Genomic DNA, 25,819 nt, shown 5'->3' with positions numbered 1-25,819 from the left:
CAAGAGTGAGCCTGGCCAAGTCAGTACAATTGAGGAGTTTGGACTTTATCTTGAGGGTCCTGGAGAGCTACTGAAGGTTTAAGCAGAGATTTGGGTGTCAGAAAGGTGTTCTAGCTCAGTGAGGTGAGAGAGACTTATTTGTAGGAGGAACAGTAGTTCAATGCAATAGGACCCTTAATCAAACACCTGCATAGATCTGTTTATAGAGTGCTTAGATGTTAGCTCAGGAACAGAGGGCCTTTTCAAGGATTTTTTGAGTACTTACTATATATAGCAGGTTCTGGGGTGACAAGATTAATCAAACAAGGGTTTGCCTTCTCAAAGCTCTCTTGGATTTAGATGACTTGTAATTATTTTTAGTTATTTGGGGACACGGAAAAGGGGAGGATCGATAAACACTGAGTTGGAATCAGGGAAGCCCTCCCAGAGGAAGTGACATTTCAGATGAGCTTTGAAAGAGTAGGCCTTTAGGGAGGGAAGAGAAGTCAGGCAAGGGGAATAACATAAAATGTATAACTAGAACAAATGCTGCATCATGGAAAATGGGAGATGAGGCACTTCTTCCATTAACCAGCAACTAAATAGAACTAAAGAATGTTTTATTTTGTGACAAGGGTAAGGCATCTGGTCCCTAACAGTAGCAAAAAGGGCTTAAAAAAAAGTGAAGGTTTTTAAAAATGGTGATTTTTTTTTTTTACTTAAAAAAATAACTGCTGCATTATTCTAGCTATTTGTACTATAATTTGCTCATTTAAGAATAGTGTGAACTTAAGATGCCTTATTAGCCTTTTCTGGTATGCTGTTAAAAAATATTAACTATGGTAATGCTGACCTGTCTGTCGTACAGGGTTCTTAGAAATCAGTCCTTATCACTTGCTTTTAGTACTTATTTCAAGGTAAATGATTTTAAAGTCCCTCTCCTAAGACTTTTGAGTAAGGTATAGTTTCTATATATTTTTAAGAAGGAGGAGTTTATGACCGTGGTTCATGGCTATTACTGTATAGATTAAATGAGCTACGGCCTATAAAATGGTTAGTACAGAGTTTGTTTTCTCCCTTAGTCCCAGCTTTCTTTCTGACACAATTTTCATTCTTTGCTCCTTAAAACATTGTATCCTGACCATCGTCTGTTCTAAGGGCCCCAGAATCAGGTGAGGCACGCTCTCACTTTCCCTACCTAATAGTGGTTATCAGGTAGGAAAGTGTCAGGTTAGTGCACACATGCGTGCCTGCGTGCGTGCGTTTGTGCACGTTCAGAAGCTGAGAGGATGGGAAGGGGCTCAAAAAAGTGGATTGTGTTTGTCTGCCAGGTCATAAGTGTGGTTTCTCACAGCCTTAAGAAACCAGCAACCCTTTCACCTAAGTCTGCTTCAGTCTGGCAGTATCCAGACAAAGAGGTGGGGAAGACATTCATTTATTTATTTATTCAGCAAATATACATAGCTGGCCACTAGTGCAAGTCTCAGAATATGACAGAGCATGGATATATGAGAGAGAACGGGTCCCACGGGTACTTGGGCAGCTACAGGTGGCTTGGCATGGCTGGAGTTGTATACTCTTCAGTTTTCCTTAAAACATCCATGACAAACCTGAACCTGAGTGGGACAAGGAGGAAGAACTCTAAGGGGAAGTTGTGTGTTGGTGCAATTTGTCAGTTCGTTTCAGGGTTAGTCAGGGTATAGTAACTTCCTTTAGGGAATTGCCAGGCTGACTAATCCATTACCTGAGGGCACTGGGTCCCCCCTCACTTTGCTGTTCACTCTATAGAATACCCAGGAGTTAAGAAAACAAAACAAAACTCATGCCCAGGTGGCACCCCATACCCATTCCATCCGAATATCGGGGGTGGGGAGGTGGGAACCAGGTGCCAGCGATTTTTTATAAGATCCTCCCGTGATAACACTGGGCAGCAAAGTTCTGAAGTCACCGCCTTAGGGCATAGTCCAGTGTTGTTCATTGAAAACCCACTCTTCTTTTGGGCTCTGGTTCCAGACATTCCTTAAATTGTTTTTGTTCTTTTCTTGGGTTGGGGGCGCTATCAGCAGGAAGAGGATGTGGCGTCACCCTTGGGGGAGCCTAGCTAGCCGAGCCGCGGGCGTAGGTCGCCAGGGCTGCACGAGCCGCGGATTTCTGCTTTGTCATTCTGACTCTGGCTTTCTGCCACCGCTCGGCTCACACAAGGCGTGGCTTCCCGTAGCCACCGGGAACCTGCAGCGGCTCCACTGTTCGCTTCAGTCCCGCATTGCATCGGAGCGGAGCGGAGCGGACGGTGCGGGACACCTGAAGGAGGGCCCGAGGCCCAGGAGCGCGTGTGCATGTAAGCCTTGGGTGACCTGACAGCCGACCCGCCCCGAGCGAGCGGCCGGGACCCGAACCCCGCCTGCTGGGTGCCGGGGAACGCAGGGGTGTCTGAGGGAGGGTGAGGCTCTTAGCCCGGGCTAGTGAAAGCTTCACCTGGGGTAGGGGACACTGGACCCCTGGCGGTTTCCTTCCCCTCGCTCTTCTTTGTGGAGACAGTTTGCTTGCAGAATATCCGAGAAAATGGTTTTTTGTTTCGTTTCTTAGTGCACGACCTTGACAGATCCTCGACAGCATTAAGAGAGTGTAATAATTTCACGACGCTTTTCCAGGATTTTCACACCACCGGGTCCCCGGAAATCCTGAGAGGTTGGCAAAGTACATGTATTTACATGTTCAAGGCTCAGAATCGTTGGACTCGCCCTAGGCAATTAAGCGGGGCAGCAGAGAGGAGCCAGGGCTGTTACCTGACTTCTTCAGGCCATACAGGACAGTGTGTAAAAGCACACACCACACTGCCCGAGTGTGGGTCCTCCACCTGCTGTGGACCAGCTTGTGACCTTGGGCAAGTTAGCTTTTCTGTGCCTCAGTGTCCCTGTCTGTGAAATGGACCTGATAGGCCTTGCTTCAAGAAGGTTGTGAAGATTGTGTTTATATATGCCCAGCCACTACACAAGTGTGTGAGCTATTATTGCTGTTATAAACAACTCTACTTTTAAGTGATGGTGTGGTTTTTGTCTCATGAATAGGCCTGGTACCAGTGTAACTGGAGTCTTTTTAGTTCTGTCACTGATGCATTCTCAGAGTTCAGGGGTACAAGTGGACCATTAGGTCCCATATGTCATGGAGGGTGTTGCTGTATTGCTTAGGCCGGGTAAATAATCACCCTAAGTGAAAGAGTGTTCGTAATTCTGCCCTACGGATTCAAATTTCCAAGAAACGCTGGAAGTTGGATTTTGACGTCCTGTATGGATGCAGTTTAAAGGAAGATTAAGTTGGGAGGTGTTTTACAAACCGCTCCGTTTAAAAGCTGAGGTAATTGTGCCCTAAGCTTCCTTTTGGAGGCTTTCCTGGGTTCCGGATGTCCTGGGAAGGCGGCGCGAGCATGTCTAGGAGACTGACTCGGGTCTGACCGGAACGCTGGCCTGGGGGGACCGAGCCGGGCGCGGGCGAGGTCGCGGTCAGGCTGCGGCAGGGGGCGCTGTTCCGCGGGAGGCGCGGTGCGGGGCGCCGGGGGGCGCGCACTGGGCTCGCGGAAGCCCCGCCCCCGGCGCGCACTTCCCGCCGCGGCCCGAGCGCCCGCCTCACCCGCGCCCCGCTCGGCTTCTGTGCCGCGGAGGACGGGCCGCGCCTCGAGCGAGCGCTGGCCGAGTGACCTCGGAGACCGACGTGCCCGTGTTTGTGAAACGGAGAAAGCTGGGCGGCCATGGTCCGACCCTGAAGGTAGGTAGGAGACGCCAACGTTTCTTCCGCCCGCTGCGCTGGGAGGGGGCCCCGCGTGGTCGCACGCCGCCTTTCAAAGCCGGGCGGATGTGCACCGACTCCACAGGAGCCGGGCCTTGGAAATGACACGGAAACGCGCGGCTGGCCCACGTGTTACTGGAAGTGGATGAAACGTGGAGTAAAGCGAGCTGGCGAAGGGAATATGTAACTCTCTTCATCTTTAAAAATGCATCTTTGTAAAGTGTCCCTTTCCTATTGTCCCTTCCTCTCTCCCCGTAAACCTAAATAACTTAAGAACTTTTAGGAGCAGTGTAGACTTGTTTGTTTAGGGAACTGCTGAGAAAGGGGGATCAGGAAACGCTTGTCGTTTTTGGCCCCTGTCCGCCTGTTCTGTTCTCTGGGAGGGAAACCCAGACACCCCGGGGCACGGAGAGCAACCAGGAAGCTCGTGGAGTGGTTTTGTTTCTCTCCAGGTGTCCCCTTTCTAGCCCAGAGTTAGCAATTGTGTGGAAGGAAGAGGGAAGTCTTTCCTTTGGCTGTGGCAAGCATGCTGCACTCCTGCCGTCGGCCCCCGAGCGAGGCAGGGGTCATGCCCTGGCGCTGGCAGAATGCTTGAGGCTGGTGTAGGGGCTGTCTGTGTAACAGGGATGATCGACATCGGGTTGGTGACCATCACCGGACACATCTGCTTTAATTTCTGCTAATTATCTTTTTGTCCTTGTCTGTGTATCTATATAATTTTTAAGAAACGGAGCTCATATTTGAACACATTGCCTTCTGAGAAAGTAAACTTGTGGCACAGTTAAATGCAAAATCTATTTAGACATGTGTGCCTTTAGGAAGGATATTAGCAATTAATTTGCATTTTTATTATTCTTCTAAAAATTTTATTTACGTTTTTGAAAAATGGTTATAGGAAATGGAGATAGACTTCAAAGACAAATAGCAAATTAATGGACAATAAAGAGATAAAAAGGCTTTTGGCTTCATTTAAAATATGTTGTGTTACTCAGACCTTTAGTTTGCAGGGAAAATGAGACAAAGGTCTATTAATATTCCTGTCTGATTGTTCTCTTTGTTCCACCTATTTCATAAAATTGCACTTAAAATGTTATATAGGCATTTGAGCTTTATATAAATTCTACAGATGATCCTGGTTTTAACATCAATGGGAGGAAAAAGAATCACTGTTTTTATACGCTTTGGACCCATTTTACTGATATAATCTGATGTTTTCAATTCCATATGATCATAGGTAATTTCAGACATTTAGGGAAGTGCAACACCATGAATGAAAAGCACACTACCAACTCACAATTAAATCATTTAGCACATCTCTTTTAAGTAAACTTACCACTCAGCTCTGTATCATTTGGTTTATTTTGGGTTTTTAATGAGTACTAAGGAATGGAGGAAGAGACACAAGATAAGGACCACTGGTTTGAAACGTTTGTGAATTTCCAGCCAATTGTTGCCCACAGTTGGGGCTAACTGGTGGGTTTTGAAAACCTTTAAGGAACATTGGGTTTGAGTAAAGAAAGGCATTTATTTAGTGGAGAATTGAGTGTTAAAATCCTAAAGTCTACACCTTAAAAAAAGGTTAGGGTTTCATACTCTGATGGCAACATAAATAACGGAGAGGGAGTTTTTACAAATGTCTTCTTCTCCCTTCTCTTAATAGTTTTTTCCTTTGCCTCCTTTCCTCCTCAGTAAGTATCAGTGGCAACAGCAGAACTCACCTTGCTTTCATAGTACTGTAGAAGACAAGGGAGTGAGATTCCTGTTTCAAGGAACTGATAAGCTCAGATGACCGCCTACAGGAAGAAGGTTTTAAAGAAGCGTTTCAAAAACTATAGTCTACGGAACACCTACACAATTCTCTGGAGTGCTTATTAAACATGCATGCCTGGGCTTTACCTGAGGCCTTGCTAAATAAGCCCTCTGGAAGGGGCTAGGATCTGCCTTTATTTATTTATTTTTTTAAGCAAGCCCCCTCAGGTAATTCTTATAAATACCAAGTTTGGAACTTTAATGTTTAAGGTAGTTTAGTCAGGATTGGTTGCTAAATAATTAGAAGTGAGGAAACAAAGAACTATTCTTTTTTTTTTTTTATAAATATATTTTATTGATTTTTTACAGAGAGGAAGGGAGAGAGATAGAGAGTCAGAAACATCGATGAGAGAGAAACATCGATCAGCCGCCTCCTGCACATCCCCCACTGGGGATGTGCCCGCAACCCAGGCACATGCCCTTGACTGGAATCGAACCCGGGACCCTTCAGTCCGCAGGCTGACGCTCTACCCACTGAGCCAAACCGGTCTCGGCGACAAAGAACTATTCTTTAATACCCAAAATATAATAGTTAGAAGATAGCTAATGGTAACTCAACAGGTGAGTAACAATTTATATGTGAATAGAAAAATAGGGTAATATGCTATCTGTGGCTAGGACTTGTATGTCCATGTGTAAAATTAGAACTAAGGAGCTACTAAATTCTGAGAACTATAAATACAGTTCCTGTTGCTCAAAGGAACTGGCTTTCATGAACATTTGAGTTCTTAAGGGCATAATGCAAGTATTCTTTATAGGGAACCTTATATGTAAATCAGTGTCTCTAGGTTTCCAGAGCATTGAAACCACTTGCATAAATGCCTTTTGTTGGTATTGAGAGGAACAGCAAAGTGAATGAAAAAGTGCTCATTGGAATACTAAGTGCTGGACATACCTAAGACTGTAGTAGTCCCCAGTAGTTTGAAATAGTAGTTTGGGAGATAAGACTTAAACTGTGGCAACATGGAACTTAATTTCTTCAAAGCAGGTGACAGACACAAATCAGTGCATGATTAACAATCCAGGTGAATTATGAGACGGTTGTGAGAGGAGCTCAGATGTGATCGGGTAGTGGTCAGGCGCGGTAGCCCCGTGTTCCAGCCTTGAAGGTGGGTACACACTGAAATAAAGGCAGGTCTCCTCCTTTCAAGCCTAATCTCCAGTTACCAGAAATCAGACTCTTAACTGAATAGACACCAGGAGATGAGTGGTAATTTAGTAACTCTCCAACCATTACCTTCTCTACTAATATTCTACCAAAACTGACAGAAAACATTTCTTTTTATTCTTTCCTCTGAGACAGTTCCATCGAGGGAGATGAGGAGGGTACCTGCTTTTGGTCTAGTTAAGGGTTGAGTCCTGAGGAGAACTTTGAAGATGAGGGAAGTGAACAGGCTCTAATTTACTTAAGAAAAGGGAAAAGGGTAAGGACTAACAAGAGTTTAAAGGAGGATAGATTATTAGGACCGAAAATGAATTTATCTGGTGCTGAATCCATGTTGCGACCCATTGACTCCTCCTCCCACTTTAACCCAGTGATAACAGAAGTCTTTTTTGCTGTGTAGCTGATCTTTTCCTATTTCACTATTCTGGTGGTCCAGGGTTCAGATTTCCTCTGGCCTGTCCTGTCTGTTCACTTACCAGGGCCTGACTGCTTCCTATGTGTGTGCCTGCAGTCTATCTGAACTTTGCCCAGTATTTCAGGTACTTAATTCCTCTTGCCCAAAGCAGTCTCTAATTTGCCTTCCACTGCTGATGTCCCTCTCTTTGTAGTCCATCTGTGTTCAGTCATCTTGCTGATTGCTTCTGTGCTGCCCCCAGATCTCTACCGGTGATAACGTGCAAACTCCTTACTTTGGTATTTTGTGTCCTCAAAGCTCTGGGTCCCACCTATTTTTCTGGTTATTTTCTGCTCTGCTCCCTCACCTACCGAAAGCTCCTGGGAATACTGTTACAGCCATAGTCCCCAAATGTCCCTTTTTTTGCTCTGCTCTTTGTTTCAATTCCTGACTTCCTGCTCAAACCCACTTCCAACTGCCTGTGTTAGAGTACAAGGCCAGCTTTGCCCATTCTTTCTCTCCTGTGTGCTCCCACAGCGCTCCCAGAAATCCTTCTCTGGAAAAGGAGGAAGCCCACCAGTGACTTTTTTTTGGCTTCCACATCAGAAGTAGAGAGTTAGTCTTAATTCTTTGTGCCTGTGATCCCAGATCTGTATTACATAGAGCTCAGCAAATACTTAAAGACATTCCTATTAATGACAGTAGCTACCATTTATTGAATGTCTACTGTGTGCTAGACTCTAAATGCTGTAATAGCTGGTTGAGTAAATCCTCACATTAGTCCTATGAAGGAGATGGTTTATCATCCAGTTTTACAGATGAGAAAATGGAGGCCCCGAGAATTTAAGGAGCATGTCCAGATTACACAGCGAGTTAAGTGGCAGAGCCAGGAATGGAACCCAAGCCTATCCATACAGTTCACTTTGGTGCACTCACACTTCTGGCACTTGGCTGTGTGTTATTGCTATTGGGATACATGCCTGATCTCCCTAGTGTGATGGTGTGCTCATGATTCAAGGCTGAGCCCATGCAAATCTTAGTATTCCTAGCATAGCTCTGGCAACTTGGAATTCATTCATTAGATGCTTGCCGAGTGGAACTGCATTCCTCTGTGCCTACTAAATGGTAGCTTCCTTTAAGATGAAAATGATTTATTTTTATATTTTCTCTGTGTTTTAATACCTAATGTGCATTCAGTTAATATTTGTTGAATGAATGATGTTAGGGCTCACTTAAGTGAGGTGTTTAGGTACAAGGTGTCTGGTTTTGTGAAGGTGGGCTATCTTTGTCAGAGACCAAGCCCTAAGATGTTCAGGAGAGAGTCTAGGAAGCATATAAAGCAGTTCAGAATTTTAAAGAGCTGTATGACAGCAGTGTTGTCCACCAGTCAACAGTGTTCAGCAGTCTATGCAGGTGTGTCCAGGTCAGTTGAGAAGAAATTCACATGATGTCTATTTTGGTATTTATTGAGCACCTGTGTTTTTGTCATTTAGCTAGGTACTCTGCTATCTCTCATCTCTCGCACAAGTTTGTAGGGCAGAGTGTGTACTTTAAAATACGTTTGTCAACGAATGTTTGTATACGACTTTTTACGTAGAGTCACAACCCCTCTGTACGGCAGAGGAGGAAACTCAAACTCTGAAGAAAATAAGTGGAAACTAACAAAGCACTAGTTTCGATTTGAACCCAGGCCTCCAGGGCAGAGTTCCTTCTAGGTCGCTTCCTCTGAAAGCCACATACCCAGTGCTTTGCTACCCTGGTCCATGAAAACTATGCTCCTGGTCATTGCTGACTCCTGAGGTGTCCCAAGAGAGCTGCTAATTGCTCTTCTAACCTGAAAGGCTCTATTCTCCTCTGTCACACCCTTGTTTACATTAGTTCTTGAGGCTTGGCAAGTCAGTTGCCACTGGGTTTTCCTAAGTGTCAGTTAAGTGTATGACTTTTACCACAGACTAAGGTGGAGGTTTTATATACTGTGAAATATTTCAGGGAATGGCTCCAGATTATTTTGTGGGACTCAACTGTCATTTTATCTTTTATCTCATTAATAATAAAGCAGTATTATCTGAATATAGAATAGTTATTCAACACCTCTTTCGGATACTGTATTTTTATTTTTTTTATTTTTTAAATATATTTTATTGATTTTTTACAGAGGAAGGGAGAGAGATAGAGAGTCAGAAACATCGATGAGAGAGAAACATCCATCAGCTGCCTCCTGCACATCCCCCACTGGGGATGTGCCCGCAACCCAGGTACACGCCCCTGACCGGAATTGAACCCGGGACCCTTCAGTCCACAGGCCGACGCTCTATCCACTGAGCCAAACCGATCTTGGCGGATACTGTATTTTTAAAGGAATTTGCTGAAATCCAAGGAGCCATTCATGGGAAAAATACACATAAATAATTTTGCATGTCATCTCAGACTCTGTGGACTTGCTTCAGAATATTTAGTAGATTGGATTACTTTTCAAAGTTCTATACACACTACATTAGTTGAAGCCTTATGTTTTAAAATTTTATTATATATCAAATTTCTTTTCACTGGTATTTGTTATAATGGGATATATTTTTGTATTCCTCCTTACAGATTTAATCTTTAAAACATTTTTCTTTTCCTAAATCAACATCAAGGAGTGAAGCTACTGGTTTGATTTTTTTTTTCTTTCTATTTGACGTCTGATATTTATTAAACATTTGTTACCTTTGGGATAATTTAAGATTGATTAAGTACTCAACAGTTGAAAATACTGTCAAATCTATCACATAATTCTCCCTTAATACATAGAGTAACTTCATGATGTAAGAAGTAGTATTCCCATCTTACAAATGAGGAAACTGGAGCCTGAGGTTAAGCAACCTGCCCAAGATAACAGTAATAGCTAATAGGTCAAGATTGGAACCCAGTTTTGCCTTCTTCCACTGTTCATGGTCTTTTCAGAAAAACACATATCTGCCTTGATCATAGCACAGTTTACCTTTAGTCTAAAGAACCAAAGAAAAATATACACTCAGAAATATAACCTTAAAGGAAATTAAAAAGAAAAAGAAACTATACCTAGTATCCTAGCATCCTGCTACCTTGACAAATCAAATAGGACTTTTACTACGTCTCTTCACTATTAAATAGATACCCTGGCAGGATGAGGAGAGAAAAGCTGCTGTGAGAGAAGAAACAAAATTATTAGGGAGGTAGCTAAAGGCAGAATAAGTCTTATCTGTTGGAGTGCAGGACTCAAACCCTTAAACATCTATTTGTTATAGATTAATCCTGAAGTAAAATCCCACTGCAAAAGGTGGTGGGCACTGTGTGAGCTCTTTTTTTTTTTTTTATTTGGCCAGAAAGAGACCTGTGATCTGTGACATACATCCCATCCTGTTTGTGTTCAGTGCTGGGGGTTGTGGGACAGAGCTCAAGAATGCTTGGAAAGAATGAACCTGAATTATTAGCAAAGGGACTGAAAAAGAACGCAGGAAGGAAAACTAAAGAAAGGAAGAAAGAAAATGGAGGGCCATGTTGATCCCTTAGAGCCACTCCTGAAAGGAGAAAAAGGGAGAAGAGGAGCTAAGTTATCTTGGAGGCCAAGTTGTGTGTCATTGGTTGCCTGAACTAATACTGATGCATTTTTGCTTTATTTACAAATCATAAAAAAATTTACCAGTATAACTGCAATTGTGTATTGCTGTCATTTATATAATTACTATAGGCCCGGTGTACAAATTCTTGCACAGGTGGGGTCCCTTGGGGTGGCCTGCAGAGTTCGGGCCCCAGCTCACGCCTCTAGCCTCATGGCGCTGCCCCCTCGCTCCACCATCCTGCCTGCCCAGTGATCAATCAGGGCCAGGCCCCCACCTGGCTCCTTCAGGGCCCGGGAGTCAGGCGGTGGCCCTGCCCTTCACCGCCACTGCTGGTCGCCGTCTGTGGGGTGACTGGCAAGGCAGTCGGGCCTCCGCTCACACCTGCCTTGGCCTGGTGCCACCCGCTCACGTGCTCCACCATCCTGCCTCAGTCCTGTTCTCATCGGGGCCCATTGGGGCTGGCAGCACCTCCACTGCCACCCGCTGCCATGGCGTGTATCATAGCGAGTGGTCAAACTCCTGGTTGAACTACTTGCCTGAGAGGACAATTTGCATATTAGACTTTTATTATATAGGATTACCAGTAATTTGACCTTAGGTTAGAAAGTCACTGTTTAGTGATTTAAGGATTCAGAAGAGTAGAAATTCCCATTCTATAAATTACTAGGGAAAATCATTAGACATGAAATTTTTACTTTGAGGCTACATCTGAACCTTGTGCTCCAAAGGCAGATTTAAGAGGGCAGAATATAATGCAAGTATGTCTTCTTTCTGAGGCTGATTTAAGTTATGTATTACTAAGGTTTCTTAGGGACAGGGACCTAGCATAGAGTGAATTAAGTACTGGAAATCACACCTTAATAATATGATGCTTGTCTTTTTGTGTTCTGTTGCTTCAAGCAAATTGTGTGGGCTGTTATCTCCTGAGAAATCCCTGTAAAATGTATTAGTAATACTTTATAAGTAGGTTAGGAGAAATAATTTACTTTTCTAAAGTATTTTGAAATTCTTAGATGAAAGGCTCTGTATGAAGAATTTGGTGTCAGCTATTTTTTCTGAGTTCAGAGAAAATAGGCACCTTAGAGTGGGAAGGTTGCTTATCTTTAGCACTTCTTTATAAGTTACTTTTATTGACTTGCAAGTGAATATCAGAAGCTCCCAAGAGTATGGTTAGCTGTAAGAGCAAACATTTTTGGGTTTGGGACTTGCAATTAGCTATGTGTTTTCATCTAAGATTTAAAACAGGTTTAAATATTAGTTTGTAATTGGCTGACTTGGAGGCAAAATATGGCCCTTTGTTGATCATGGGTCCCAACTTTTTCTCTTGCTCTTTCTTTATTTCAGAGACGGGGATAAGCCTGACTTTCTGAAAAGCATCAACTTTCATTTCCTATTTGAAATTAAATCTCTTGCTGCTAACTAACTTGTAATAGGTCTTGGAAGAAAGTGTTTCATCTATACATTAAAATCTACATACTCAAATGCATCCATGTGAAAACAGCTTTGCTTGGAAGACTTAACACATTCTTGCTTTAGAGAAGCTAACAGTCTAATAGGGCAGAACTATATATATGCACAACTAATCGTAATAACATGGTGTCTTTGAAAAATGCATGCTTCTTCCTCAGTTACCCTTACTTAAAGAAATAATGGTGAATGGTAGTAATATAAATATTTTGGAATAACTTAGTAAGTTTTGCGTTTATGGATTTGCAAGAAACTTTCTGCTAATGTCCAAGAAAAATGGACCATTACAACATGTATCCCAATTTCGGTTTTGAACAAATAGTCATACAATCTTCCACTCCCCATCGTGTTAAAAGCTCCCACTTCCCAAACAATAAAGTTAACTTTTCAATGAAAAAGAGAAAAAAAAAGACAAATGAACCAGCCAAGGTGCAAAGGACGGAAGGTAGGGTTGATTTCCTTCCTGGTGCCTTAAAACCAGAGCTGATAGATGAAGTGTGCTGTATCCTCTCTCCTTTAAAAGGAGCACCTGTTGCAGTGATTAAAAGCTTTTTATCTTGTGGGCTGAGTGCATGTTATCTTCAAAAACAAAATTATTCCTTTCCAGTGTTATGTATAATTTGCTGCTCATGATGTGACTGCTGAGCTGAGCCCTTTCTCCAACTGTACTAGAATTTCCAGTGAACTAGTGTGTGAATTTTCCAATTTAGGTTAGTCACCCGATTTACAGCATTCACTTGCATATCCTTATAACAGATTGTGTTTAAATCTTCATGGCTTTGTTCACCTTTTAGGGTTCAGATTTACTATCCATTCAGTCTGTGGCCTTTAGCCTTTGGCAAGCTTTCAAATAAACAGCTCTTGCAGGGACTGTACCCACTTTATTCTCCCACCCTTGGGTTGTGGAGAACTGAAGATCACTTGAGTAATACCCCTCTCCCCATCTTCGAGCTTGCTCTGGCGCTGAAATTCGATCACAAGTGACTACTTCCTCCCCCTTCTCCGCCCCCTCCCCCCCATCACCTAGTAGGTTGGAGGGGGTTTGGGCTTTAGAGGGCTTAAGAGGGCCCACCACGATAATTGACGCAATTTACATTTGTATAATAAAGAATTGAGTTACAAACAGCCATCTTGCAAATGAGCCCTTGGAGTTAGGCCTACTTGTAATAGGGTTTTGCAGTCTTGCTCCTTGGCCTTACGGGCATGGGCAGTTTATAATCTAGACAGATTTAGTTCTCAAAAAATGAAAGAATAATCATAGTAACAATAAAAAACCAGGGTCGACCTAACTGCAGTATGTGACAGCAATCTAAAGCGCAGGACCTTGAGTTTCCCCACAGTTTTGTCAAAGATCATCCAGGTGTTTCTTTGAAAGCTGGAAGACACTGTCAGTAAACGCTAATACCCATCGCCGACACGGGTGTTCAGTGTGGGGTCAGGAGCCATTGTTGCGTCGTGTGTTCCGTGCGCCGGCGCGGTTCTGTGCATGCGCCGCCTTCCGCGAGGTGGGCTTTTTGCAGGGCCCTGCGCCGGGCTCCGCGGGGCGGGCTGTCGGGAGGCGGGTGAGCTTGGGGCGGGGCCTCCTGCGACGCCCCCCTGCGCATGGGCGGACGCCTTCTCTGCTCGGCCTGACGCCGGCCTTCAATTGCCGCCGTTGTTGGTGAGAAACATCTGCGAAGGCCCGGAGCAGAGCGCTACCTGAGCTCCGCCGCCACCGACATGTCTGATGAAAAAGATTCCCTGCGGGGAGACGAAGAGAAAGGAGAGGAGCCGGTGGTGCGGGCCATCCCCGGCAGTGCCATCCCCGGCAGTGCGCTCTCTCTGAAGCAGGCCGAGGAGGTGGACCCCCTGAAGCTGGAAGTGGCGATGGGGGCTGACGGCTTCTCTGACAGCTGCTCCGAGGACTGCTCCGACGACCTCAGCTGTGCGGCAGCCCACATAGATCCAAATCTCCTACTGCTTGTGGCTGACGAGGAGAAATGCCGGAATATCCGCAGGCAGTACCGGCAGCTCATCTATAACGTCCAGCAGAACCGGGAAGACATCGTGAACACGGCGAGCGACTCATTAACCGAGGCTCTGGAGGAAGCCAATGTCCTGTTTGATGGAGTGAGCCGGACAAGGGAAGCAGCTCTCGATGCCCAGTTTCTTGTTCTGGCTTCTGATTTGGGTAAAGAAAAAGCAAAGCAGCTGAACTCTGATATGAGCTTTTTTAATCAAGTAGCATTTTGTGATTTTCTGTTTATTTTTGTGGGTCTGAACTGGATGGAAGATGATGAACGTGATGCGTTGAATGGTTGTGATGATAACATAGTTCTTTCCTTCTGGGAGACAGTACATAAGGAAGCAACATCCTGGATATCGCAAGCTGAAACATTCCACTTTCTCTTTGGTTCATTCAAGTCAGAGTCTTCTGCCCCGAAGCGGCGACCTGGACACCATAAAAAAGCTCCCAGGGTGGAGGAAAATGTGGATATGCCTGCAAAGCTGAGGAGGCTGGACTTGAGTAGCAATCACGAAGGGACAGAAAAAGAAGTAGAAAGAATCTTGGGGTTGTTGCAAACGTATTTTCGAAAGTATCCTGACACCCCCGTATCCTATTTTGAGTTTGTGATTGATCCAAATTCTTTTTCTCGTACTGTGGAGAATATATTCTATGTTTCTTTCATTATAAGGGATGGTTTTGCAAGAATAAGGCTTGATCAAGACAGGCTGCCAATATTAGAGCCCATTAATGTTAACCAAGTGGGTGAGGAAAATGATCCCAGTTCCCATGGCAGGAAACAAGGAGTTATATCTTTGAGTTTACAGGACTGGAAAAATATTGTGGCGACTTTTGAAATTTCAGAGGCTATGATTAAAAGCTCTTACTAAATATTTTTGTTCTTAGAATAGGGTGCATTTCGTGGTTTTTCTAAAGTATCATCTCAAAATAGAGTGTAAAACCTACATAGAAGCCCATATTGTATGTCTTGTAAAGTGAGAAAATATTTTCAAGAACATCAGAAATTGTCTTACTGTGCAGTGTATTTTTCTTGGTAGTTTATAAAGTTGTCATGATCTGTTATTTAAAAACAATCACTAGCATGTTCATGGAAATTTTTTTGAATGTCCTTTAAGACTTTATTAATAAAATTCAGTTCCAAATTTCATAAATTAAAAGGTATGTTATAATTTGCAAAAAAAAAGGTATCAGTTATGCTCTGTGATACTGTATTCCTGTTACATGGAATAAAATGAATCCCATATGGGATTCCTAATCAGGTTGGGGAAGGAGTGGGTAAAAAAAATGCTAAATTAAAGAAAGACTATCTGTAGGGCAGTGAATGTGCAATGTTCACACACACACACACACACACACACACACACACACAAACAGGTGCTTTGCTTCATTGCTAGGAAGACTTGTAAGATTAACTCGTGGATATCCACATTCTAAATAATTCTCCTGTGATTAGTTCAAAAGAAATATAGTATCTACTGTAGTAGATGAGGTGTCAACTAAGTGCTGAAATGTGAGTAGGAATTGGTCACAGATAGGAATGGTATACTGGACATGGAGGCAAATATAGGGAATTGTGAGAGGTTTGTGGCATTAGAAAACCGTAAGATCTTTATTCCAGTTGAATGTTAAACTGGCCAAAAATGAATTACCTTTTCTGTTAGTATTCTCAGAGGTAGGAGATACTTTTGTTAGATTATTTCAAACAAAATCTTTTAACATCTAGTTCTAGTCTTTATCTGCTTGGTTAATTTCTTCTTTGACTCCTAGTTTTTCTTTGTAATTTCTGCTAGTACACCGTGTGTCCTTCAGAAATCAGTGATGTTTCATTATGTAACAACAGCCTTGAATATCTGTTCTCAATTCAATTGTGCATTTCTTAATAGGGCTTTCAATGCCTGGAACTGCCCCTGTTTCAACTGAAATAATTGATTAATTTATTCATAAAGCCATAAATGCTCCTTTTTCTTCTTTTTAAAACATAAAGTAATGCCTTACTTGGAGGTTATTCCCGAAAATTTGGGTTTGTAAGAAAGCAGTTTTGAAGGTGCAGTGAGCATGCCTATAAGCTTCTTTTCTTGATCCCTAAAGGAATTTAATCTTTGGTACTGGTGGATTTTGCCATTAAACATTATTTGGCGGGTGGATACATATTTTGCATAGCAATAATGATAAATTTTCCTATTAAGTCTAGTGTGGTATGGAGAGGGGAAATCCAAAGACTAAATGAATGACATCAAGATTGAGAGGAGAGGTTTTTGTATGTGTAATATTGAGGGGTTTTTTTTAAGCAAAAATAGAAATTTCTTATGAAACTTGGCCAATTATTTTCCTAACAAATTAACCTTTAGATTTCCCAGTCAGTTTGAGTGGAGGTTCTGCATGTCATGACCCTTAACCTCCCCCACAGTTAATAATGTAGACAGATTAGTTCTCACACAAAATTTTGAAGGAATGCTGACCCTTCCTGGTTGTCTATCACCCTTTTATTTAGCAGTCAGAAAGCATCTTTTGGTCTCACTGATCTTCACTTTAGCCTGTTTCTTTCTACCAATTGAGTTCCTTGATTTCCAGAGACTTGCTGTTTGAGGAAAAGATACTCTTAAAATGATAGCAAAAAAGGGAAAAAAATCTTGCCTCAGTTCTTTACTTGCCACCGGATTGCTCTGTTAAATGCCTAGTGTATTTACCAGGAGTAGTTGAGACTTAGTGATGACTAAAAGCAATAATAGAGAATGTGAAGGTTTGGGGTCTTCTCTACAGTTATAGCTGTTAAAATATAAATAAAATTAACCACTTGTTTTGTTTTTACTGGTTGTCATGATACCTGGGTTGCCTTATCACTTTGAAATTAAAATGACTGCTTGCTTACCTTGAAGAAAAAGGTGAATTGACCAATAGGTAATTTAATTATAGAGACTTAGGTATCCACCAAATTGCAAATCTTGTGGGTTTCCCACTAATATAGTTAGAGTGGCTCAAATTTCAGATTTCAGTAAAATCAACTGAACTTAGGAGAATATTATGGCAAAAAATTTTTTTTTACTAGAACTTTCTTATATAACAACCACTTTCTGTTCAAAGGACCTGGGATTAGATCCTGACCCTCTAATATTCTAGTAGAGACTTTGGGCAAATTATTGAACCTGTAAACCTTAGGGTTTTTTTTTATATTTTGTTTTTTTTTACTAAGTGAAAATAATACCTATCTCAAGTTTACAGTAAAGATAAAATTAGAAAATGTATGCGACAGGTACTTTAAAATATGAACGATTGGGTATGATATAGTGAGAAAAAGAAGAGATTTGTTATCATACAGACTTGAGTTCCATTCTTAGTTCATGGCAAGGCTCTTAATCTCTGTTTTTATATTGTCATTTCTGAAATGGGAAAGACATCTGCTTGGAAGACTATTGTGAGAATTAAATGGTAATACACATATGTACAATGTGCACGCGTGCACACACATACACCTACCCCACCCCACCTCCTGTAGCACCATATTGCTCGCTCATCGTGAGCACTCATATTGGTGCCTCATTCTCTAGATCAGGGTTAGAAAATCCATGCTGCCACCTCCTTCCATGGTGACCATCTCTGTCATGGTTTATTCAGTTTATTTTAAGTTTAGATATGACTTCATTTGTTTTAGGAAATCAGTTACCAAGAGATTGGAATTGGTGCTTTGTTGATTTATGTACCAACTACTTGAGTGCCCACTGTGGCCAGATACTGCTCTAGGCACTAGGGAAAAAGTGGTGGACAGACTATGACCCAACTCATGGAATTTATATTTTACTGTGTGTATTAGTTTCCAATTGCTTCTATAACAAATTACCATTTAGTGGTTTAAAACAAATTATGTTTTATAGTTTTGGAGTTTGGAAGTCCAAAATTGGTTTCTCTGGGCTAAAATATTGTTTCTGCACACTTGAGTTGCTTTCAGTATTATTTTTGCACACTTGAGTTGCTTTTGGTATTATTTTTGCACACTTGAATTGTTTTTGGCATTGTTTTTGCACATTTGAATTGCTTTTGGCCTTTTTAAGGGGAATCTGGAGCAGTGTTTTACTGGGGTGGGGGAAAGACATTACTGAGAGGCAGATGGAAGAGAGGAAAGAATAGCTAATATGTAAGCCCAGCAAACACCTGCAGGTGGGGTGTTGTGTATTTACACTTATGTCCTACTAGAGGCCTGGTGCATGAATTCCTGCATGGGTGGGGTCCCTTGGGGGTAGCCTGTGGGGATCTGGCCCCAGCTCGTGCCCCTAGGCTCGCAGCCCCAGCTCAGCCCCCAGCCCCTCAGCTGCTCCACCATCCCACCTGCGGGGCGATTGATTGGGGCCGGGTCCCCCACCGGCTCCCTCAGCACCTGGGAGCCAGGCAGCAGCCACCGCCCCTCACTGCTGCTGCTGGTCGCAGTCTGTGGGGCAATCAGCAAGGCGATCAGGCCTCTGCTCGCATGCACCTTGGCCTGGCACTGCCCGCTCACCTGCTCCACCATTCTGCCACGGTCCCACTCTCATCAGGGCCCATTGGGGCTGGCAGCACCTCCACTGCTGCCCGCTGCCAGAGCTGCATCACCGATGCCTGCCATGTTTGTGCCACCCCCTGGTGGTCAGCGCACGTAATAGTGAGCCGTTGAACTCCCAGTTGAGCTCTCAAGGGGACAGTTTGCATATTAGGCTTTTATTATATAGAATAGCATGGTTCTCAGTGAGGTCTGGATTCCTATAGGGGCCCCTGAGGCTCGTTCAGGAAGTTCTTGAGGTCAAAAATATCTTAGTAATACTAAGATGCTGTTTGTCCCTTTCACTCTAATTTTTTTGCAAGTCTACCATAGAGTTTTCCAGGGGGTACATGCATGACAAGTGATGTTACAATAGAGTGAACCGCAGAAAAGATATGGGCTGCCTTTTATTAAGACAGACATTAAAGAGAATTACCAAGATATAAAACAATGCCACTGTTCTTGCCAATTAAAAATGTTTTAAATAAATTGTTTAATAAAATATTAAGATATTTAATGACTTACAATATTTTAAATCTTTTCTTAGTTTTAATTTTTAATATGATAGATATTATAAATAAACCCCATTAATCAAAGCTCTTTGGGGTTCTAAAAATTTTAAATTGTAAAGGGATTCTGAGACTAAAAAACTTTGAGAACTCTTCTGTATCAGCTATTTCTAATAGTTGTAATTGAAGGTCAAAGGAAGGAACATTTTTCTCTAGTCTGCTTACCCCATCTGTATGCTCCTTTCTTACAGTGCCTGGCAGAGCTGTCTTCTACTGTCTCTTATTTATATTTCAGATGGGAAACCACTTTCCTGCAGCTGAATTACAGTAGTGTCACTTTTAATTTAGATTAAAATTTGAAGACATCATGTTTAGTTCTGGAGTCAGCTGAATGCTTCAGTTGCCTGTCTTTGTGATTTTACACAGTTAAAAATGTTCAGGCTCTCTCAGAGCTTGCTTTGTAAAGTCTCTACACTGGTTGATATAATCTGACTTTAACCTTGGACCATAAGAACCCAGGACTGATACAGAATTTCAGCACAGAACAGATTATAAACATTGTTGGAGGGAGTATGTGGCATGACAATGCTGCTTTTTTTTCTCTTGCTCTAGTAGCTATGTTGGGGGAGGTGGTTGCAAGAATGGGTGGTTTTCTTTTAGCAGCCAGTGATTGTGTTCTGGCATCATTTGTGTCAAGTAGAGGCAGATTAAATGAGGCTGAGATTCAAAATGGTTATTTTCCAGAAGAACATCTAAGTGCATTTATTAATCCTTTCAGGCCAGCAAGTCAGCTTTATGTTCTTTAAAAAAAAATTTTTTTCTAACTTTATGCTCTGTGATACCAACTAGAGCAGCGGTTCTCAACCTGTGGGTCGCAACTCTTTTGGGGGTTGAACGCCCCTTTCACAGGGGTCGTCTAAGACCATCGGAAAACACATATATAATTACATATTGTTTTTGTGATTCATCACTATGCTTTAATTATATTCTATTTGTAACAATGAAATTGGGGGTCACCACAACAAGAGGAACTGTATTAAAGGGTCGCGGCATTAGGAAGGTTGAGAACCACTGAACTAGAGAGTAATGCTTGTTATCTGAAGATTACATTCGTCCTTTGATCTGAATGGCTATTGTTACCAAATTGTTTTTCCCCCCACAGTGCCTTGTGTTGAAGGAGGAGCCTCTGCCATAATGCCAGTTGATGAATACTGGCTGTGTTTACCAGCCTCTCATGTTAGACCTTTTGTACAGACCGTCAGGGTGATGCAGACTTGTCCCCACTGTTGCTGGTTTCCAGGTGTTCTGCCTTGCATCCCTGGGCCATCATGTGTACCTGCTATGCTGCCAAGGGGCAGCCACAGTGCTGCACCTCCCCCTCCTCCTCCTCTTCCTCCGCCATCACCACCGCCTCCCTCTGTTGCACCCCCTTCCACATCCCAAGCATCCTGTTCTGCTGACCCCAAGCTCAGCCTTTCACCCTCAACATCCGAGGTAGGCAGGAGAAAAATGTAAAGTCTAGGCTGGTAAGTTGGGGGCTTTTGTTGTATTAAGGTTAAAACTTGATTTTTAAAAAACTTTTTTTATTATGCTTATTAACTTTTCCAGTTATTATCACATATTAGCACAGATTTTTTATTTTAATGAAGGGTAATATTAAGTATATCACCAAAACTGTATTTAAAGCTAATGTGAAATGGTAAATAATGTGTATAAAAACCAGGGGAATGAACTTTTTTAAAATTAAAAGTCCAGCCCTGACCAGTTTGGCTCAGTGGCTAGAGCGTCGGCCTGTGGACTAAAGAGACCCAGGTTCGATTCTGGTCAAGGGCATGTACGTTGGTTGCGGGCACGTCCCCAGTAGGGGGTGTGCAGGAGGCAGCTGATGGATGTTTCTCTCTCATGGATCTATCCCTCTCCCTTCCTCTCTGTAAAAAATCAATAAAATATATATATATATACATATACATATACACATACACATACACATACACATACACATACACATACACACACACACATATATATATTAAAAGTCCAGCAGTTATATTATAAAGACTGTTATGGTCGTAACCGGTTTGGCTCAGTGGATAGAGCGTCGGCTTGCGGACTGAGGGGTCTCAGGTTCGATTCCGGTCAAGGGCATGTGCCTTGGTTTCGGGCACATCCCCGGTGGGGGTGTGTGTAGGAGGCAGCTGATCGATGTTTCTCCCTCATCGATGTTTCTGACTCTCTATCCCTCTCCCTTCCTCTCTGTAAAAAATCAATAAAATATATTAAAAAAAAAAAAAGACTGTTATGTGCCAAGTATATGGAATCTAAATACCGAATACAATACCGGAGGCTTCATGTACAGGATAGAGCACTGGCCTGTGGACTGAAGGGTCCCAGGTTCGATTCTGGTCAAGGGCACATTGCCCAAGTTGTGGGTTTGGTCCCCAGTGGGAGGGCGTGCAGGAGGCAGCCAATTAATGGTTCTCATCGTTGATGTTTCTGTCTCTTTCTTTCCTTCTCTGAAATCAATAAAAATATATTTTTTAAAAAAGCACAATCCTGAGTTGCTTCTTCAATATTAAAAAAAAAAAGTTCTAGAATAAAAGGACAAATCAAATTTAATTTAGGCCTAAATTGATTGTGTTGGGCCATCAGCACCTTACTTATGTGACACTTCGAGCAGCTATCTGTGATGTGAGAAGATTGACTGTTTCGTTTGTGTGCTCTAATATAAACGAAACAACATTTTTTCTTTGAAAAACTCCTTTTGCTTTTCTTTAAAGAAAGGTTTTTCACAAAACTCTTCAGACATTGCTGCTTATAAGTTAAATTATTTTCCCTTTCATTGTTTTTGTTCTTTAGGCTTATCAAGAGGGCAGACTTCAAAAGCTACTAAAAATGAATGGCTCTGAGGATCTTCCCGGGACCTACGACTATGATCTCATCATCATTGGAGGGGGCTCAGGAGGACTGGCCGCTGCTAAGGCAAGTCATTTTATGTGTTATGTGGGTTACAGCAGTTCTCCAGATTCTCTGTGGAATTTGAGCCACTTTTGTGACATTTTGCACGTTAACTTGGGTAGGACATGTTAAGGGGACCACTTTATAAGTCATTTTTCCAGCTTGAACTAAATGTTCTTTATTTTTTTAAAAAGATACTTGTATTGATTTCAGAGTGAGGAAGGGAGGGGGGTGGAGAGAGAGAGATATAGACAGCAATGATGACAGAGAATCATTGATGGGCTGACTCTTGCGCGCGCGCTTGCGCGCACACACACACACACACACACACACACACACACACACCACTGATGATCAAGCCTGCAACACTGGCATGTGCGCTGACCAGGAATTGAATTGTGACCTCCTGGTTCATAGGTCGATGCTCAACCACTGAGCCACGCTGACCGGGCTGAACGAGACGTTCTTTACATAAAAGTACTGGACTTAGTATTGTTGGGATGCATTTTTATTCATTTTAAGTTTGGTGGATTTTTCAAAGATAATAAGGGTGTTGTGTGGAAATGGTTTGAAATTAAATATATTTCTTATTCTTAATAAATATTTTTTTTTCACTTTGATGTTCCTATTCACAACTCCTCCTCCACAATAGAAAGATGGAGAGTGGTTAGATTTCTTAAACTCAGTAAAAATGATTTGCCTCTTGTGTATATACTGTGAGCTAAGAGAATAACCACTAACACTGGCCTGGGGGTGGCTGGTAGAGGATTACAAATAAGAGAGGTCGGAGTGAGGCTCCTAGCCCTGAGTTGAGATTCATTTGCCATGTGTGAAGGGGCCCTTGGAACTGTCATTCTTGCTGAAGAGGTTCTTTTAAAAGATGAGGTGCTTATACTCCTTGTATCTTGTGGTGAATCAGTAAAGGTAGATTCAGAGGAAGCTGCCCAATATCGGAATAGGCCAATACCTGGTATTAAGCAGTGCTTTGCTATAAATTACTAAGGCCTAGTACTGTGTATATGTATTTTACTGACGTGATGGTGGTTTTGGAGGACACATAGACTCAGTATTTTCAAATAACCCTTGGAGGTCTAGTTGCCAATACACAAAGCTTATTCTCTGAGAAAGGTAAAGGATGCTCTTCAAAATGAACTTTTGACTGTCATCACTCCCCTAAAATGGATTGGGAAATCTTATAGATATCAACTTTTTCATTGGCTCCTCACATTAGTAAATCTGACAATTTTGAAGGAAAAACTTCTCCAATATTCTGCCTAGAAACAAAACTTAAAAGTACTTTAAAAAAGATTTTAAGATACAGGCTGGATCAAGGGTTATAGATTATCAGTAAGTCTGTTTTACTGGCTACTTAGCACTTGCTTTGAAATGGTCATATGTTTTTCAGATGATCTCTTAATTTGTTACTGTTTGAGTGGAATTATGTAAGAGGATGCTAAGATTTCCAGCTGATGGACAATTTTATAACTAATTTGTGTGTTCTTAAAGCCACTCATAGGATTATCTAAATATTGCTTAATTTTTTTCTTGAAATAGCACTAATTTTGGTATATGAAATTCCCAGGTATTAATAACTGGTGTTGCTTTAGGCATTGTAGCCTAATAAAAATAGCATGGATTTTTTAACATCCCATTTCCAGTCTGTCATGTTAACTTTTCTAACTCATTTTAATAATTTTATTTTCTAGGAGGCAGCCAAATATAACAAGAAGGTGATGGTCCTGGATTTTGTCACTCCAACTCCTCTTGGAACTAGATGGGGTAAGTTTTTAAAATATTTTAGAAGTGAATATTTGTAGGAGCAGGTTTTTCCTTGGTATTGGTTTAAATGGCTCCTAAAATCCAATTATAAAATTAAACAACCAGCCCTGGCTGGTGTGGCTCAGTTTGTTGGAGCGTCATCCATCCTGTACACGATAAGGTGGAGTGTTCAATTCCTGGTCAGGGCACATACTCAGATTGTGGGTTCAGTCCCTGGTCAGAGTGTGTGGGAGGCAACCAATCCATATTTTTCTCTCACATTGATGTTTTTCTCCCTCCCTTCCTCTCAAATCAATGAAACAAAATAAACCCCAAAACATGTACCTTTTACTTATGAAAATTTAGGTTCCTGGAAGTTAAGATCATACAAAACTTTATCCACAACTTTTATGATGATTTAAAGCTAAATCATACCATTTTGTTCACCTCCTCACCTGCCTACATTTTACTCTCATGGAGACAGCTATCACCATGTTTTAAGCTCAAACATGCTAATCTTTTTTTTTCTTTTTTTTTTTTAAGAATTCTTTTGTGAGAATCAGCAAAAGCTAAAGACCACACCATCTTCTTTAAAACATGCTCATATATTGAGGCCTGCGCAGGTCCCAACCTGACTGTGGTTTGGAGTTGCTATCTGCCTCATAAAGTAAAGTAGAGGATTTGTCTTCTGGGAGGACTAAGTCGTCTTCTCCTTTGAAAAAGCCTCTCACATAGTTGGTTTTGTCATCTTTTAGGAATAGGAGGGCAAGTATTGAGGCCTCAGGAGTCTGGGTTTTCATTTGAGGTAGAAAGAGAAGATAGTGGTTAGAACTAGAAAGTCGAGAGTGGGGTGTAGTTACTTCCAGAATATGTCACTGTTAACCCAGCCTGGGCTTCATGATAGTCATAGAGATGGATTCCTTAATAATAAAATAGTAATAAAAATAGAGTTTATAAAATGCTCATATACACCATATTTTATATGTAATTCCAGGCCCACTACAGTTCAGTTATGCTCAGTTTCACAACCCCTTTATCAGGTAGTTCTGCTCATAGATTCAATGGCAAGTATGGGTTGTGCACAAAGTAAAATTTCAATTTCTGGCATCTTTATCAGCAGGCAATTAATTTTGAATCTTTGTAGTATGTGGACATTTGCTCATTTTTGTGTTTTCTGATGTCTGTGTTTGGTATATAAGGCTATCTGAACTTAGAAATATCATAAGACTTAGGGATAAACTTGTCTAAACAATATTGGCTACATTAAGCAAATAAACTGTGGTTCATAGACTAGTAATAATTGTGGATCTTTTTCTTTGAAGGATTGTAAAGCAGGTTGTGAACTGATTTCTCAATGTTGTTGCAGGTCTCGGAGGAACGTGTGTGAATGTGGGATGCATACCGAAGAAGCTGATGCACCAAGCAGCTTTGTTAGGACAAGCCGTGCGAGACTCTCGGAACTATGGATGGAATGTTGAGGAGAAAGGTATGGGGGGGAAAGCTGTGTTACCTTTGTGCTTTGGAGGGTTTGAGCTATGATTGCAGTACATCATCCATTTTTATGAGACTAGCAGTAACCTGGATGTTGTTTTTATTTACATTTTTAATGGATAAAATCACTACAGTTATCCTGTGTCAGGTGATGACATAGCTATTATGGTAAGAACAGATATTGCACTTAGAGTTTCTTTCTTTACTAGAAAACCAGAATTCTTTCAAAGAAATCATAGAGAATTTCATAGAGGAGTACAAATTACATTTACTTTCCTTTGAAGCTATTACATTTTTCTCAGTTCAAAGAAGTCTGTTTCATGAGCTGATATTTTGGGGGTGGAAGATGGTTAGTCTTTGTCAGATTAAAAGTATTTGGAGCCCGGTCAGTGTTGCTCAGTGGTTGAGCATTGACC

General features: G+C 41.9%; 2 protein-coding genes across 4 annotated transcripts in view; both read left to right on the top strand.

The window, feature by feature from the left end:
- The first annotated feature begins 2,177 nt into the window (after window positions 1–2,177).
- The window catches only part of TXNRD1 (thioredoxin reductase 1), a 56,568-nt gene continuing 32,926 nt past the window's right edge, over window positions 2,178–25,819 (top strand). The window contains exons 1-4 of one of the 3 annotated variants that reach the window (XM_059681793.1): window positions 2,178–2,317; window positions 22,056–22,178; window positions 23,861–23,933; window positions 25,279–25,398. In XM_059681793.1, the coding sequence (XP_059537776.1) occupies window positions 22,092–22,178; window positions 23,861–23,933; window positions 25,279–25,398 (280 nt within the window). In that variant the 5' untranslated portion in view covers window positions 2,178–2,317; window positions 22,056–22,091. Of the gene's footprint in view, window positions 2,318–3,589; window positions 3,742–20,438; window positions 20,694–22,055; window positions 22,179–23,860; window positions 23,934–25,278; window positions 25,399–25,819 lie in introns of those variants that run through there. The other 2 variants (XM_059681794.1, XM_059681792.1) reach the window with 2 other exon arrangements.
- Window positions 9,475–18,482, top strand: EID3 (EP300 interacting inhibitor of differentiation 3). The gene has a single exon (XM_059681795.1). It carries the CDS (start codon window positions 13,898–13,900, stop codon window positions 15,050–15,052), a length of 1,155 nt encoding a protein of 384 aa, XP_059537778.1. The 5' UTR covers window positions 9,475–13,897; the 3' UTR covers window positions 15,053–18,482.

The sequence above is a fragment of the Myotis daubentonii genome, chromosome 2, assembly GCF_963259705.1.
Source record: "Myotis daubentonii chromosome 2, mMyoDau2.1, whole genome shotgun sequence".
NCBI lineage: Eukaryota > Metazoa > Chordata > Mammalia > Chiroptera > Vespertilionidae > Myotis > Myotis daubentonii.
This window is presented reverse-complemented; position numbering and strand designations above follow the sequence as displayed.